Source organism: Podarcis bocagei (genome assembly GCF_964188305.1).
Source record: "Podarcis bocagei genome assembly, chromosome: 4".
NCBI lineage: Eukaryota > Metazoa > Chordata > Lepidosauria > Squamata > Lacertidae > Podarcis > Podarcis bocagei.
The window spans coordinates 52,413,883-52,432,237 of NC_138128.1; the positions used below are offsets into that span (position 1 = coordinate 52,413,883).

At 45.2% G+C, this 18,355-nt stretch overlaps 2 protein-coding genes across 2 annotated transcripts in view; both read left to right on the forward strand.

The window, feature by feature from the left end:
• LOC308586440 (uncharacterized protein) overlaps window positions 1-18,355 on the forward strand; it is a 65,898-nt gene that overhangs the window by 36,659 nt on the left and 10,884 nt on the right. The window lies entirely within an intron of this gene.
• ADRB1 (adrenoceptor beta 1) lies at window positions 7,540-11,475 on the forward strand. Its single transcript, XM_081192916.1, has one exon. The coding sequence runs from the start codon at window positions 7,640-7,642 to the stop codon at window positions 9,773-9,775; it is 2,136 nt and encodes a 711-aa protein (XP_081049042.1). The 5' UTR covers window positions 7,540-7,639; the 3' UTR covers window positions 9,776-11,475.

The window sequence follows — 18,355 nt, forward strand, 5'->3', positions numbered from 1 at the left end:
GTTGTATTGGCTAGTCTCGCCTGCCATACATTTGGCAGTGGGAATCATAGAATCATAGAATCCTAGAGTTGGAAGAGACCACAAGGGCCATCGAGTCCATCCCCCTGCCAAGCAGGAAACACCATCAGAGCACTCCTGACATATGCTTGTCAAGCCTCTGCTTAAAGACCTCCAAAGAAGGAGACTCCACCACACTCCTTGGCAGCAAATTCCACTGTCGAACAGCTCTTATTGTCAGGAAGTTCTTCCTAATGTTTAGGTGGAATCTTCTTTCTTGTAGTTTGGATCCATTGCTCTGTGTCCGCTTCTCTGGAGCAGCAGAAAAACAACCTTTCTCATGATTTATCTTGGTTCCTCTTTGCATGGAGGACCTCCACCTTGGCATTTACATTGGGCCAATCACAACAGCCACCAAACACATTGCCAGCAGGGGTGTGGTCCACCCTCAACATGGCATCTGAGCATGCCTGGCACAGGGACCCCTTTTCTCATGACCCCCTTGCCTGTAGTTTCACCAAATGGTTATATAAACCCCTTTCACATGCCACCACTTCCTGAATTTGCTCTGCCACTACATATTCCTACCCACCTCCCCACTTTGTAAACAATGTACTTTGCACAAAGTACTTTGCACAAAGACAATTTCCACAGACAGAAGTTTCAGTGAAATAAACCATTGAGTGACAAGCCTAATCATGTATTCTCATGGTGAGAAAACTCCTTGTTTGAACTGCCCAACAACTTCATTTTAGATCAATTAATATCAATGCCACTGTGAGAACAAAGTGGTCCTTTATTTTAATGCTCATGCTCCTACTGCTTTTTTTTTTTTTTTGCCTACTATAATTCACACTAGATGGATTAATTCTCTGTGTTCCTTCTCACACCCTTAACAGAAGGAAACATCTCTCATGACATGACTTCAAAGCACTATGATTTTCTTCCTCACTTGCGAAAGGTGGTATCTGTTTTTCTCTTTATTATGCAATGTGACAGGTTAATGTTGCACATTTGATGTCTAGCTGAGATGACAAAAGGTTTCCAGATGGATCTAACAAGCAAGTAATTATGGTTGATGAAATTAGCAATGTTTGTTTGCCTTATTCGCCCCAAAGTAGAGAGTCTATAAGTTGTTTATTTAAAGGTTACATATGGAACAAAAAGTCTTGTAGCACCTTAACGACTGACACATTTATTATGGTGTAAGCTTTTGTGGACTACAGTTCACTTCACTAGGTGCATCTATTAAAGTTTATAACTTGATTAATTTGTTTTAGTCTTTAAGATGCTGCAAGTCCTTTTGCTGTTTTTGTTTTGTTTGTTTTTGTTTTGTTTTTCTGCAAAAGACTAACATGGCTACTTATCTGGAGATTATGACACATGGAGTAACTTATGGCCCCCAAAACCTGTGCACTACATAAAAGACAAACATTATGAACTTCCTATACATAATTTCCATAGGGTTAGCTGTCTTAATCTGTTGCAGCAAAAACAAAGAGTCTTGAGACACCCTACATTTATTATGGCATAACCTTTTGTAGACTGGAGTTATCTGATGAAATGAACTCATGAAACCCGATGCCGCAATGAATTTGTTAGTCCTGAAGGCGCCACAGGACTCTGTTTTAATCAGCAATTAGAACTTCTTAAGAGAACATTTTAATGTTCTCAAGAGGAAGTTCTGCTTTACTCACAAAGGCACAAATATTGTCCTTCCTGTAGTAGGTATATTTTGTGTTGGAGTCAGATGGAAGGATATAGTGCCAACTTCTCCTAGCAGAAATGAGCCAGGTCTAAGATGGTTTTCAAAGGGTCACTTCACATACTAATGTTCATCACTTGGTCTTTAAGCAATGGATGATTATGTAAAATGTCTCCATTGAAATATATTGCAAAGAGCCCCTGAAGGCAGAGTCCTTGATCACCTTTGTCTCTGAAGTCACAGCCCCAAATTATGTCAGTCAGACAGACAGACAGACAGAAAGAAAGAAAGAGAAGACAATTGGCAAGGATACCAAAAGTCCAGGGTTTTTCTGAAAACCACTGTGCTTTCCTAGGCAAAACTCACAATAGCCATGGGAAAAACAAGTACTTTTATTTACTTCAACATCCCTCTCCGGAATCACTATGATTGCAATACCCAAATTCACTGTGATTAAAAATCCATCAAAACAAAGTATCAGTTTTGCCCCCACTCCTCAATCCCCCTCCCCACTAGAGCACAGGGTGTTTCCCTAGCCAAGTTGGCTTAGCTTTTAAAAAACAAATAAATGCAGTGGTTTATTTTAAATAGCAAAATGCATTTTGATGCCACCCTAACTGGGCTCAGGTATACAGGATGGGCTTTTCTTCTGCAAGGCCCACTTAGCAAGGCAGGATATACGTCTCCCACTCCTTGCCTGGGGAGCAAATAATGCACTGGCTGACATGCCCAGTGGGCGAGATGTGGCTACCCTCATTTGCAATCATTGATTCTCCTGCCCACAGTTAATTATTTGACTAATTGACATGTCTTGAGTCTTCTTTCTGCATGTGGGAACAACAATTTCTCAGTTCCTGCTGCCTCCTGATTAGCTGCTGGATAGCATTATCGTTTTGTATCCAAGATGGCTTCAACAGAGTCATTTTCCTTTGGAGAACAAAACACTGGAGTCGTAGGATGGGATCCAACAAAACAGACTAGCAGTGACTAGCAGGATCCAACAAAACAGTGACTTGTAGTTGTGCAATGTAGTTTGCTCGCCTTTCTACAGCTTGAGCACTCTCTAAATCTGCTCCAAGGGTTCCCCCAACCCTCTGCAGCCGATCGGGGGCGGGGGGCGCACACAGAGAGGAGAGCGCAAGGAAGTTACATTGGGCAGCTAAAAGTTATTGCGCTCATGTAACTGTTTAGTTGCATACCACTTTTACAGTTCATTTAGAATATTGGTGATTGAGAAAGAGTGATATGGAAAGCTGTTCCCGAACAAATCGGTCAGTGCCGGCTTTATATTTGAGAGAGCCTAACATAAATGCCAACTGCTTCCGTAAAGGTGCAGAGTACGTCATTCTCCTTCGCTCCCTTCTGTACACTGTGAGGTTTGCCGCTGAGAATCTCAAGCGGGTAGATGGAACAGGGAGCCAAAGTTCATGGGCTTTCTGGGAGACAAAGACTGCCAAGCAGCAAGAGGTCGCTGGCCTTTAGCCAGGGTTAAACAAACAGCGAGTATAAATAGAGAAATAATTCACTACTAATTTGCAACATTCAATACCACTCCTGGGCAACGAGACCATTTTCTACCATAGAGATGAAATAGTCACCAATTCTTTCTTTTGATGCTTTTGCTGAATGTTGAATTAATGTCCCGCAAAAACAGTGTAGTACGCATTGAGGATCTTTTATACTCCAGGGGTCTTATACTCCATGACTGCTAGCATTGCAGTTTTTAGAAGCTTCTGGGAGTTAACTTGGAAGAAGATCAGAGTCCTGTCTAAGCTGTTACCCAAATATTGTATGATGTGCGTACGACAAATATGTGCTGTATCATATTAATTGCCTAATTTGTCATTACGGTGATCTAACTGAGAGCTAGTGTTATGAATTAAGGAAACCCAAGTGCCTTATCAGCCATGAAGTGTATTATTTTTAATGCAATATACCTACTTATATACTGCTTTTCAAACAAATACAATTTTAAATTAAGCTATTCTGGTGAACACACGTAAGATGTCACTGTGAGCTGCAGCACTGCATCATCAGGGTTGCACCTCAAAGGAGACAGGACCATGTGCATTCAGCACATTTTCTCCTTTCAGATTCCTCTCCCACTACCACCACCATTGTGTGCACAGTATGGGACTGGGCCACCAGGAACTGGAATGATGGAGCTACTGCCATTATCCTTCACAGTCATCTGCATTCACCTGGTGCCATCACTTTTTATTCATATGCACAGTAAAGGACCCGTGGACAGTTAAGTCCAGCCAAAGGCGACTATGGAGTTGCGGCGCTCATCTCGATTTCAGGCTGAGGGAGCCGGCAGTTGTCCACAGACAGCTTTCCAGGTCATGTGGTCAGCATGGCTAAACTGCTACTGGTGCAACGGAACACTGTGACGGAAGCCAGAGCACACGTAAATGCCATTTAACTTCCTGCCACAGTACCTATTTATCTACTTCCACTGGTGTGCTTGCTTTCGAACAGCTAGGTTGGCAAGGTTAGCTAGGGATGGTGGTAGTTGTAGTCCCAAAACAGCTGGAGGGCCAAGTCTGGCCATGCCTGGTTAGAGCAACAGTCAGAACTACCAGAGGCAGGAGCCCATGGCTGTCCAAGTGAGGCTCACGTCAGGGCAGCCCGGCCGGAGGCATGAAGGCGAAAAGAGGATCTGCCCTCTCGCAAGCGCCCGAGGAGCAGCGGCGGCGGCGGCGGCGATCGACTTCCCGCAGCTGCTGCAAGCGCCGCCACTTGCTCGGGGGCTTTCAGCATGTTTGGGAGTGATCCTCCGGCGGCCCGCGCCCGCGACGCCTCCCCACAGACTCGAGCCCAAGAGGTTCAGTGGTTTAGACCACAGTGCCACACACGTCCCTGTCCATATGTAATACCAGTATGGGTTCACTTTATGAGGCTAGGAAGTAAAACTGCAGGCACGAGGTTACAGGATCAGTGTTGGCTAATCCAGTTTCCTGCTAGTGCATGAAATCTATTACAGTATTACAGCATCCACCCAGTTCTATTTGCCTTGACCATGTCTAGGGTTGGAAGATAAAAAAGGACATGAAAGCTCTTGAAGCTTGGAAAGCAATCTTTATATGGCACCTGTAAACTTTTGAATAGCCGCATTGCTGTAAAAAAATTAAAACAATAGCACAAACTGCCCTCTTTAAGTTAAGCATATAGAAAAGAGTACCACCATATTTCTGTTAGTTTGGTTGCATGCAAAGAAGGGGGAAATACAACACGGATATTATTCCTCTGATTCATGCAATTGACACAGTTGAATTTGAAGTAAATAAAAGCAGCAATTAAATGTAATTTCTTCTTTCTTTCTTTCTTTCTTTCTTTCTTTCTTTCTTTCTCTCTCTCTCTCTCTTTTTCTTTCTTAATGCCATCCCTTGCTTTGCAGCCCCCCTGATCTGATTAAACATACCATTAGCTCATAATTCTTCCTATACAGATTCACTCTTTCGCTTGCCATATTTACATAGAGTAACACTATCTGCAAGTTATGTCATTCACCCATTTATGTAACCACTGGACTGACATAAGAAGTAACAATGGCTGGCACAGAATTCAAGAAGCTCAGAAAGACTAACCTTCCACTTCCTTGCAACACATCATCGCAAGAAACTTGCAAGCAAACAAAACTGCAGAGACACAAAAACATACAGAAACATCTTTCTCTCAAAGCACACATGCACACTACAGTTACTCCCACAACTGATTTTCTCATATACATCGGGTAGCTTGATCATATGCATGTTTATTCAAAAATAAGGTGAGGAATGGGTAACAAAAAATGTTTAGCATAGAGAAGACAAAGAGGTGATACAAGAGTCATCTTCAAACATCTGAAGGGCTGTCACAAGCTTTTTCCCCCTGCTGTTTCAGAGGGTAGGAACTGAACCAGTGGATTAATTTACAAGAAAGGAGACTCCAACTAAACATTAGGAAGAACTTTCTGATGGTAAGAGCTGTTGAACAGCGAAAAGGACTACCTCAGAATGGGCTACCTCTCCTTCATTGGAGTTTTTTAAAGAGTTTGGATAGCCATCTGCCAGGACTTCTTTAGCTGCGATTCCTGCATTGCGGAGAGTAACTCACGGGGTCCCTTCCAACTCTACAATTCTATGGTTCTATGGCTCATGGTTATGATGGCCTTTGGTCGGATCCCTCAGGGCTCTTCTTATATTAATAGGAGTTAGTAAAGGTAAAGGGACCGCTGACCATTAAGTCCAGTCGTGGACGACTCTGGGGTTGCAGCGCTCATCTCGCTTTATTGGCCGAGGGAGCCGGCGTACAGCTTCCGGGTCATGTGACCAGCATGACTAAGCCGCTTCTGGCAAACCAGAGCAGTGCACGCAAACGCTGTTTACCTTCCCGCCAGAGCGGTACCTATTTATCTACTTGCACTTTGACGGGCTTTCAAACTGCTAGGTGGGCAGGACCTGGGACCGAGCAACGGGTGCTCACCCCATCGCGGGGATTTGAACCTCCGACCTTCCGATCGGCAAGCCCTAGGCTCTGTGGTTTAACCCACAGCGCCACCCGCGTCCCATAGGAGTTACTCCCCAGTAAATTAGGGGTGAGCCCACAAACCTCCCTCTGCTCATGCCCCCAACACACAGCTGCCCCCTATGGCAGGAAGATGGCATCACCGAGCATCCCTAGAGAATGCAGTGCCATAGGAAGGAATGGGCTTCTGACAAGTCACTGCTTAGACACAGGCATGGCCAAACTTGGCCCTCCAGCTGTTTTGGGACTACAACTACCATCATCCCTAGCTAACAGGACCAGTGGTCAGGGATGATGGGAATTGTAGTCCCCAAACTGCTGGAGGGCCAAGTCTGGCCATCCCTGGTTAGAGCAACAGTCAGAACTACCAGAGGCAGGAGCCTTTGAGAGGTTGGCCCCACTTCTTGTGCTGACACAGCAACACTCATTCCCGTGAAAACCAAGTGGAGGTTCAAAAGAGCAGTCACCTCTGTATATACTAGCCTGCCCTCCCACACCGGGTGGCAGGGAATATTGGCCCTTTAGTGGGTCAGCGAGCAAGTGATGGTGATGAGGAGCAGCTGCTGCTTCCATATGATCGTTCACCATCTCCATCTGGATGACAGTGCTCCTTGCAGATGGAGCTGCAGTGGAAGGGATGCTCGGACGGGAAAGCAAGCAGCAGAGGCTGCAAGAAGCAGCTGGGGTTTTCTGCTCCTTCTGCATTAGAGAACTGGTCGTTAGGTAGCAGAGAGGGAGGAAAGATGGGAAGCATTAACTGCTTCCACCACTCACTGCCGGCGCTCTCTGTGTTGTTGCACTACAACTCCCATCTGCCCTGGCCAGAACGACTTGAGATGATGGGACTTGTAGACTTAACACAAACTGGAGAGCACCAGGTTGGCGAAGACTGCTCTTGCAGGTAGGCAAGGCAGATATATGAGGCCAGTGCTTTTTTCTGGGGGGACACAGGGGTAACCATACTCCTAAACATTTTGTGAATCTTTTGTCAATTTACTGTATTTATTTTTCCCAAATTTCTTGAGTCAAAATGAGAGTGCCCCTAAACATTTTTATTTTTATTTAGAAAAAAGAACACTGTATGAGGCAACCAACACACTGCACAAAACTGTGGGTTCTCACAGCCTGTTATTCAGTGTGAAGCAACCAGGCCAAGCCACAAACCAAAAAACTGAGGGGTTCCAGAGCCTGGTGTGTTTTATTTTAGGTGAGTGTTTCTGTATATGTCTGTTTGTCTATATTTTTTTTAAAGTGAGTTAACTTTCCAAATATTTCTGTAAATCGAAGTGGGGGGGAGTTGATAACTTAATACAAATAACAGGTTAAATACTGAGAACCCGAGGAAATAGCAGGTTGGCCCACTCTGTGAAGGAAGTGCAAGGTGGCCTCGCCCTCAATTCGAGCGCAGGCTTGAGCCCACTTCCCCTCATGCCGCCGCCCCACAGCCGGGCGAGAGGGGGCGCCAAGCCCCTTGCACGGAGCGGGAGCAGCCGCTGGCCGCGCTCAGGAGGGACCCCCGCGGCCGGTTCTGGGGGTGTTTTTCCTAGGAGAGACGCAGCCGGGACGGTGGCAACGGGCCCGAGCTGCTCTTTGCGGCGCCGGCGCTCTGCTCCGGCGGCGGCTGTGCCGAGGCTTCCCTCAGCCTCCCTTGCTCGTTCTGGCCAAGGAGGGTCGTCCGCCCCGCGGTGGAGGAGCGGCGAGGAGGAGGAAAGGGCGCCGCAAGGACACTTGGCCGGCAGCGGCTGGAGAAGCGCCTCCCGCAGCCCCGAGACCTCGCTCGTCCCTTCGAGCCGCAGCTTCGGAGGGCGCCTTCGCAAGGGGGAAGCAAAGTGTTCTCTGCGGGCTCCGGCGCCTTCCCTGGCGAGGGGAATCCCCACCAGCTCGGCAGGGGGTGCGGCTGGGGGCGCGGCGCCTGACCCCCAGCCCAGCCCGCGGCTTCCCCTCCGCCGGGACCCGGGGCGGCTCTTGCCCTCTCGCGCTCTGTCGAGCTCCTCTTCTGATCTCCGGAGGAGCGGCCGCAGGCGCCTCGGCTCGCCATTGGCTGCCCGGCGCCTGACGTCGAGTCTGTGGGGAGGCGTCGCGGGCGCGGGCCGCCGGAGGATCGCTCCCAAACATGCTGAAAGCCCCCGAGCAAGTGGCGGCGCTTGCAGCAGCTGCGGGAAGTCGATCGTCGTCGCCGCCGCCGCAGCTCCTCGGGCGCTTGCGAGAGGGCAGATCCTCTTTTCGCCTTCATGCCTCCGGCCGGGCTGCCCTGACGTGAGCCTCACTTGGACAGCCATGGGCGATGGATGGGGCTTCCTGGAGAACAGCGCTCACAACAGGTCCAACGCCTCCAGCGATAGCAACGGGAGTGACGCCTCCGGCGACAGCAGACAGCTGGCCCCCCAGGAGTTGTCCCAGCAGTGGGTGGTGGGCATGAGCCTGCTGATGTCCTTGATGGTGGCGTTCATCGTGGTGGGCAACGGGCTGGTGATCGCGGCCATCGGGCGGACGCAGAGGCTGCAGACCCTCACCAATGTCTTCATCACCTCCCTGGCTTGCGCCGACTTGGTCATGGGCTCCGTGGTGGTGCCCTTTGGGGCCACGCTGGTGGTGCGCGACTCGTGGCTGTGGGGCTCCTTCTTGTGTGAGTGCTGGACGTCGGTGGACGTCCTGTGTGTGACGGCCAGCATCGAGACCCTGTGCGTCATTGCCATTGACCGCTACCTGGCCATTATCTCGCCCTTCCACTACCAGAGCCTCATGACGAAGAGACGGGCCAAAATCATTGTCTGCATCGTTTGGGCAATTTCCGCGCTGGTGTCCTTCTTGCCCATTATGATGCATTGGTGGAGAGACACGGGCCATGATGCTATGGAGTGCTATGAAAACCCCAGCTGCTGCGACTTTGTCACCAACAGGGCCTATGCCATCGCCTCCTCCGTCATCTCCTTCTACATCCCCCTCTTCGTTATGATTTTTGTCTACCTGAGGGTCTACAGAGAAGCGAAAGAGCAGATGAAGAAAATCGACAAGTGCGAGGGCAGGTTCTACAACAATCACCAGCAGCAACATCAGCCAGTCCACCAGGACCTGCCGATTTTGGGCAATGGTCAAGCCAATAGAAGGAAAACCTCCCGCATTTTGGCTGTAAGGGAACAGAAGGCCCTCAAGACTTTGGGCATCATCATGGGAGTCTTTACTCTCTGCTGGTTACCCTTCTTCTTGGTCAACGTGGTCAAAGTTTTCAACAGAGGCCTCGTACCCGACCAGCTCTTTGTCTTCTTCAACTGGCTGGGCTATGCCAACTCTGCCTTTAATCCCATCATCTATTGCAGGAGCCCTGATTTCCGCAAAGCCTTCAAGAGGCTGCTGTGCTGCCCTAGGAAAGCCGACCGAAGGCTGCATGCTACCACTACGGAGCTCTCTCGTTACCCTGGGGGCTTCATCAGTACTCTGGGTAACAGCCCTCCATGCACTCTGGGAGGGACATGGTCTGCTTACAATGGTGGGATGCAGGATGGAAGTGACTCCAGCTTAGAGGACAGGAACAGTAAAACCTCCTATTCAGAATCCAAGGTATAAGGGCAGATGGTGGGGAGCATCAAAGCCATGGATTAGGTGGGCACACTGCAGTTCAAGAAGGGGAACCAAAGAAACAGGCAAGGGAAGAAAACACCCCCACCAGGGGACTGGCTAATATACAAACACCAGACTGAGCTGTCTCACTTGTTGGGGGGGGGGGGAGAGATTTTATTTACTTAAGGTGAAAAGCAGGTGAACGTGTATGCATCGGACCACTTCTGACTCATCAGAAACCGAAGCAAACAGAGAGCAACTGACCATTGAACAAAAGAGATAAACGACCCATTTCCCCAAGCTATTTGGATTATTATTATTAAGGATAATAATATTTGCATGGAGGGGCTGTTGGTGAGCCAGGAAGAGGGCAGAAATAAGTTGGAAGGACTTTGCACAAGAAGTGTTTCAGGAAGAGCTGAAGTCGTGGCAGGCACTTAGCCTGACAGGCGTTGAAAAGGGTGGGGGATTCTTCTCCTGGTATTGAGGGAAACAGGATCAAGCCCTTGTTGGCTTGACTGCAGAGCTACATAGAGCGTTTTTTTCGTTGTTTGTACTAATCCCAGGCATTCAGTAGCAGAAAAAGTAGCCTGGTTATTTATTTATTTTTTTAAAAAAAGAAGTGCTGGTCACCCAGTGCAAATTTCAGGCACTCAGCACCTTTGCAAACCGTGCTAAAAGTCTCTTTAATAAGCCATTGAAAAACTATTCCTGCGAGTTTTACCATGCAGTCTGATCCTATGAGTTTGATGGAACTTACTTGCAAGTAAGTGTGTGTTAGCTTGTAGCCTTAATAACTTAGTGGCCACACTCTTCTTTAACATCTAGAAGGTAAAGATACATCAGTAATATTGTTCATTGTCATGTTTGTGTTCTGAACAAATCTCTCCTGTTTTTTATTTTTTTCATCCCATTGACTTTCTGGGGTGTGTGTGTGCAATTTTCTTGTCCTATGAGACAACAGCAATCAGGCTATAAAACGTCTACCTCAAGCTGTGCATATTGTACAGAAAACAAATGTGTTTATATTAAACAGCTTATTTATGTATCATTAGTTAGGGTTTTGTCTTTGTTTTATATATATAGAGAGAGAGAGAGGCAGGAGCATTGATCCTCTGTAGACAATTTGTTCACATTGAAAATTTAAGGGGGGGGATTGGCTGGGGGAACCAGAAATGTTACTGCACATTTGAAAAGAATGAGAGAGGTTTTTCTTTTGCACAGTGTTAGCAATTGTAGTTTGATGCATGCTCTCTGTCTCTTACACACTCATACACACGTGCACACACACACACACAGAGAGAGAGAGAGAGAGACCCCCTGGAAAACAAAGAAGGGTGTTGTTGTTTTTAAAAAGCATCAAATTCCATCTTGATATTTGTTGTTGTCTGATACGTTGTCATTTTATTAAAAAAAAAGTGTTTTATATTATTTAATGGAGGTACTGTAAGTGTATTCATAGTATAAAAGAATCTGTTCTAAGAGATTTTATAAGTTATATTTTTTATTCCCAAGAGCCCATGTGAACCTGTTGAGATTTCAACACTTCATTGTCATTTCCCTTTTTTTGTGTGTGTGTGTGTGTGCTCGTGCATGTGTGAGTGTGTATGCATTTTATAATGTATTTATATACTCTGGTGCAGTTTACTACTGTATAAGTCATCGGTCTATGTGCAATAAATGCCACTGCAGCACAAGCAAACCTATTTACGGTGTGTCTCTGTAGGTACAGAAACTATACCCAGTTCTGATGAAAAAAGCAGAGTCTGTTTTGCTGAAAATATGGATTGCATTACCAATACTGCTCAACTTAATGGCTTTTCCTGACACAACAATCATTTTTTTTTAAAAAAAAATGTGCTTGCTGTACCAAATAAGGTAGCGTTCCTGCTAGACTGAAGGCTGCTGACTTGCCCTGAAATTCCAGAGCCAAAGGCAAGTTGTTTCCTGGCTGGCTATAAATACATTGGCTACTTTCCTTTGATAGATGGATCTTATCATCTGTTTGAATCTGCTCTGATAATAAGAATGCCAGGCCAGGTGGCTGGAGACCTAATATTGAAAGTGACAGGGCTGTGTCTGGGCTCATTTGAGAACTGAAAATTAGGAAGGAAAAACCAACTGTTCGCTGGGATGCAGAAGCCATAAATCTCTTACACATGATTAATTTCATTGAAGTTACCAGGTTACTCAGGCTACTGAGATGAGAGATTCTGAGAATTAAAGGCTAGTCTCCTCTATCCACTTAACTTCAATTATCTTTAGCGATGTTTAAGTCATGTATGGGAGAACACCATTAAAAAAACACACGAGTGTTAATCTTCAGGCCGTTTACTACGCTCTGATTGCTTACATGGACCACTCCACGCTAGCTGGTAGGTAGATTCTTAATGTGTTCCTGTGGGAACCTTGTCAGCATTGTCATTTCTTAAATGGAGAAGCTGGTGATAATTAGATAGTGTTGCTTACTGTGATCTCTTGATGATACAAAGCAATCAGGAAAAGGAAATTTATCAGAACTTCAAACTACATTCATCCATGCAGTGAATGCTGAAGTCGTTAACGGGATTGTTGTTGCTGTGTTTGATGATCATTTTGAATTGTTTTATATGATTTGCTCTTGGGAAATTCAACAGTCTTGGTCAGTTCAGTTCCCAGCTTGTGGGATGTTAGCAGCTAGAGTTGCTACCTTTTTATAGTTGGGCTCCTGTGCCGTTAACAGCACAACAGGCAGAAAATCAAAAGTGGGGGCTTTCCTGCAAACTCAATATGTGCTAGCCACACTGCCGTTAAGGGCACAGAAAAACCCCCACCAGACAAAATCCAGTATTAACCCTGTTGATCAACCCTACTTGAGGCAATCTTATATCCATGATCTGAACTAATTAGGTTTGGGATATTGATGATCAATACGGAGTGCAAGGCGATGAAGCAATCCTGTTGAAATAAAGGAAATGGTTGCTCCTTTTAACTAATTGCTCTCTGCATTTGGTTTTGGATGGAATTCTGTGTCAAAGTGCAGGTTGGGATAGAGATCATAAACCTTATGGATACAAAGCTGCAGATTTTTAAAAAAAGCATTTTGTGCAGTGTATTTCATTCAAAAGATTACTAAAGAGAGAACCTGCTTTTATTAGAGGAAAATGTTGGCTTAGGTCTGGACTAAGCTAGCTTAAAGGTAAAGGGACCCCTGACTATTAGGTCCAGCCGTGGCCGACTCTGGGGTTGCGGCGCTCATCTCGCTTTACTGGCCGAGGGAACCGGGTCATGTGGCCAGCATGACTAAGCCGCTTCTGGTGAACCAGAGCAGCGCACGGAAATGCTGTTTACCTTCCCGCCGGAGTGGTACCTATTTATCTACTTGCACTGGTGTGCTTTCAAACTGCTAGGTTGGCAGGAGCAGGGACCGAGCAATGGGAGCTCACCCCATCGCGGGGATTCGAGCCGCCGACCTTCTGATCGGCAAGTCCTAGGCTCTGTGGTTTAACCCACAGCACCACCCGTGTCCCTTAGATCCCATTGAAATCAGTAGGGTAACTTAGTCATGACTTGACCAATTGATTTCAGTGGGAACTAAGTACAGCTAATCAAAGCTTGCTTCCCAAGGCACAAGTCCCACTGAAGTTAATGGTTCTTAGTTCTGAGTCAACGCACACAGTATTGTGTTGTTAGTCTAATTGCCATGAGGGACATAAAGTGTGCTGCCCATCTCTTACAATAGATTCTGTTTTCTATTTATTGCATTGTCCTGCTCTTGCTCTTAGGAGCCCTACCTGCATCAGTTATTCCTTTTTAATAGGAACATACTGTACTTAGCATTAAGTAGCATTGGATATGTGGGCCAACAATATATTATGGGCCCTGCTTTTTGGCATGGGTATGGCTTCTTTTCAGTTATAGCAGTGTATCCCTCCCGCTTCCCACCACCACCCCCATTTAATAATGGAATGTTACCATACAGGAAAAGTAGGCTTTGGGAGCTGAGTGGATTTTACTGATAGCAGTAAAGCCCCAAAATATTTGTCGGTGGTGATGCAGCAATATATCTTTAAGTGAAGTCATTAAGATTCATTTTGACAGATTTAGGGATGGCACACCGATCCACACGGTCCGGTGTTATAATACCATGATCGTTAGTTGCTTCGGATAGTGTGCTTCAGTGTTCAGTGTGAGCTGGCCCTCCTGACACAATGCCATGAACAGAGCTTCATGTGTACCAAAGTTTTGTCCCGGAGTTTGTCTTGTCAGGTTGGAATCACATGTTCATGATATGCACCAAAGTGGTTTTTTTTTTGAATCTGTGATGCTCCCCGCTACTCTTACAGATTGACCTTGGTATCTATGGATACTGCATCAGCTAAAAGCAGATGTGAGGGTGCTTTTGGCTGCCATGATATCTGTAGATCGTAATCTGAGATAAGTGAAATTACCCTGTTGCCACACATGCTTTTATTCATGGCAAGAAGCACTGTGCATATAAAACAGACTTTGATGCATAAATTAAAAATATAACTGCCTACAGAATATGTGATAGAATAAAAAAGTAGAGTGTTTGAGTTGCAAAGAGTGCTTTTGTCTCATTTCTGAGTATGTCTAATACTCGTACTGAGTAAGAGTATTAATCAGACTAAATGCTTGACAACAGTATAGGTAGGTAGATTGGTATATAGATAGTCAGCAAAGCTGCTGAGATGCTGAGAGAGGTGTAGGCAGTTTATGAGGTAGAACTTACCATAACAGAACTTTTCATATTACACTGATCAGTGAAAAGGATTCATCTCTTGATGGCCGCATCTTCTGCTGAAGCATTGATTCAAAGATGCTGATGTGGCTGCACATGTGCTCATCTGGTTTGTGATCCCATGGCAGCATCACACGTCACATGGGATGTGGCTTTTCAGTGGATGCAAGGGGGAGAGATCACCAGAAGCAGGAAGCTGATTGTGGGTTTGAACCTCATGTTGGACAAAATATTCCTGCCTTGCAGGGGGTTGGACTCGATGACACTTGCGGTCCCGACCAACTCTACAATTCTAGGATTTTAAATGAAAGTAACTTTACACTTCTCTAAATCAAAACCTTTTGTACTTTTTCTGTCGCAGAAAGATCCACAAACAGTTTTGTGGGCAGGGTAAATTAATTTCCTGAGATAATGTATCTGCACATGAGCAACAGTGAGAAGTGTTTCACCTTGCACACAAGCTTGCTCTCTTTCCCGTGCCGACTCAATTACTTATACCAAAATGGTTTTTCTCCTACAGTCATTCCACCTGGTATAGGGTTCCTTGCTTATTTTTCTTCTTTTATGTCACTGCTCCACACTGTATAATCGCACCTTCCTTAAGAGCAAATTCAGATGTGTGGGGAGGGAGCAAGGTACATCCCTCTGGTACCAACACAGGATGCGCATGTAGTCTCTTGGAAAGCACACATGCACACCAAAACTTCTCTGTATAGAGAATAGGAACATAGAGAATTGCCTTATGCCATCTAACTTCTTGTTGTCTACTCGGACTAGCGGCAACTCTCCAGTCTTTCAGGCAAAGTTTTTAATGAGCCCTACCTAAAGATACCAGGGATTGAACCTGAGGATTTCTGCATGAAAATTATGTTACAGACCTTCATCCAAGTCAGGGAGATGGTTTATAGCCTAATCTTCTACTTGATGAAAGAGCTTTCTGCATGAAGGGCTGAGTGGGGTATGGGAGTCTTTTCAAATAAGCAACTTCCCATCTCCATTCTAATAGTGACCTTTTATACATGAATAAAAAAATTCCTTCCAGTAGCACCTTAAAGACCAACTGAGTTAGTTCTTGGTATGAGCTTTCTCAGCTTGTTAATGGAAATGCTGCATATTGAGCAGGGGTTGGGGATTCCTATTGAGGCTTGAAATAGTTGAGCCTCATGTTCTCTCCAATTGGCCCAAATTCTTTGTGAATCTCTTTGTGGTCTTCTCTTTTTTAAAGCACCCTAGATGGGATGCTTAATCAGAACAATAGTCTTGACAAGGAACAAGTTTTCAATATCCATCTAGCATTACAGCTCCAACCCTGATTTCATAGCTCTGATATCAAACATTATCTGGGTGGGGGTGTAGAGCATAAAACAATAGAAAACTAATTTCCATGCAGGACCATGTTATAAATTGCATCAGAAAGTATGAAGGTCTTGCAACATTTCTTTGAAATTAGGGTGACAGTTTGCATCCTCCTCCTGATTTATTTGTCTGCAGTTAATATTTCTCCTCCTACCAGTAGCAGATCAAGATCCCCGTAGGAAACAGCCTCCAAGGTGAAGCCAGGTCAGTTGTCACTGAAATAAAAATATGTGTCTTGCTGTCTTACAGTGTGATGGAGAATTGTTTAAATACTGGGGTGTTTACAATTCTCCAAGTAGATCTAGATTTCAAGGAGGTAGAATTTAGCACTCAGATTACTAAGCAAAGAAACGTTATGGCTGTCAGTCAAACAATTTAGGCTGTTAATTGTTTTGACTAATCAGTTAACAGCATCAACTTATGGGTGCCTACTCAAAAGTAAACCTCGCTGATTTCAGGTTCGTGTGTATACAATTACACTCAGAGTTTGCAAAAACTATGAAAACAAGAGTCCAGAAGTAGGGGAAAGGCATTCTTTCTTTCTTTCTGGGTGATGCTCACGTACCACAGGAAGCTGCATCATGCAAGTGGCCTCCATCACATAAAATAAAGGGAGGAAATGTTTCCTCTAAGAAGGTGGCTGCCACCCATAGATTTGTACCTACTTACATTTCGGTTTTAAATGAAAAATGCTACCCTATTAATTGAGGGGACCATTTTTTTTAGCCAAACAAAACTTGAATAACCCACTGATCAAATAAAAGATGAAGAATATAATGCCACTGGTCTACTTAGGTGCCTGCATAGAACTGTTTGCGAAGTAGCAGTTTCACTGAGCAGCTGTTTGGCAAGCTTCTACCCACTGAGCAGCCAATTGGTGCTTCTCTGATTATCAGACTGGAGAATTGTACCCATGGCACCTGTTTGTGTGCACAGCTTCCGGTCCAGCAAGGAATACCCGCATGGAAATCTGCTTCTATAAACATATGGCCCCAGCCTGGCTTCAAATTGCTTTATATAATAAATACCAAATGTTTGTTTACCACATTGATATCAGTTTTCCAGCATCATTGGAAAGTCCTGTATCTGATCACCTTTTATCCTGAAATCCTGGTCTGGAGGGTTGGGGGTAAGGATGGAATTTTCTGAAAATCTCAATGGCAAGTTCATACACATGGACTTTTATTTATTTTTTCAAATTCCCATCTCTTTCCTTCATCTCAAAAAGAAGCATATTTTTCTTTTCTTGATCTACTAAAAATATGAGGAATTCTCACATATTGCATGCATATTGCATGTGCAAATATTACATGCATTTACGGTACATTCCAGGTACCCTAAAGTAACCAGTGCAAAAGCACAGACATACAACAAAGCATATAAACATGCTTACATAGGTATGAATATTTATAAAATTATGTGTCCTACTTTTGGCTTCCCATAGGCATCTGGTTGGCCACTGTGAAAACAGGATGCTCAGCTATGTGGGTCATGGGCCTGATCCAGCAGGACTCTCTTTAAATTCTTAAATATAGTCCCACATAGGGCTTGACCCTTCTATATGCTTAATACACATATTTTTGCATATGGTTGGGCTTTTTTACAAAAAGAAAAAGGAACACACAAGCAGTCTGGAGATAAGCACACAATGTAAGAGGCAGTCCAATGCAGACAGGGCAGGTCAGAATTGCCTATTTCAATGTATAAACTTATTTTAAACAACATTCCCCTCCTTCCTGGTTGGGAGACCTCCAGAACAATGTAGAAGGTGACACAGAAGGCTGCAGGGGGAAGAAAGAGTTGGCAAAGGTCACCTTCTTCTACCTATGTCAGTGGACCCCCTCCCAATTGGAGCCCCCTCTGTGAACAGAAGGAGCTATTCTAGTCATAAAATGACAACTCAGGATTCAAGCCTATATAAATACTCATCATCATGATGTAACCATTGCCAGATGAAGTACAGCACTATTCTGCGATTGAGAATGGGCGAACACCCTACAATGTCACCTTGAACCCGAAACATATCTATAGCCACATCAGTGCAAGGCATACCATATGCTAACTAGGGATGTAGAAAGGACAAAGCATTTATTGACGGGAAGGCTTTGAATGATTCTTGTGCAGTTCACATGGAAGGTGCTAGCATAAGATGCTAAATTCTTACTAGGATCGGTCCTGAAAAGTTCCGACAGCACAATGGGACTTTTTTGCCCTCTTGACTTCTCCACACAGCAGATTTGGGGATGGCAGGAGGAGGGCAAGCAGTCCTGTTGCACAAGCAGATGTCATTCCAGTTGTGCATTTATTTAGTTGAAAGCCACCCCTAATATCTTTGTTTTGATGATGGTAAGGTAAAGGTAAAGGGACCCCTGACCATTAGGTCCAGTCGCAGACGACTCTGGGGTTGCGGTGCTCATCTCGCTTTATTGGCCGAGGGAGCCGGCGTACAGCTTCCAGGTCATGTGGCCAGCATGACTAAGCCGCTTCTG

Coding starts and splice junctions, on each gene's coding strand:
- ADRB1 (XM_081192916.1), top strand. CDS start 7,640: ATGCCGCCGCCCCACAGCCGGGCGAGAGGGGGCGCCAAGCCCCTTGCA.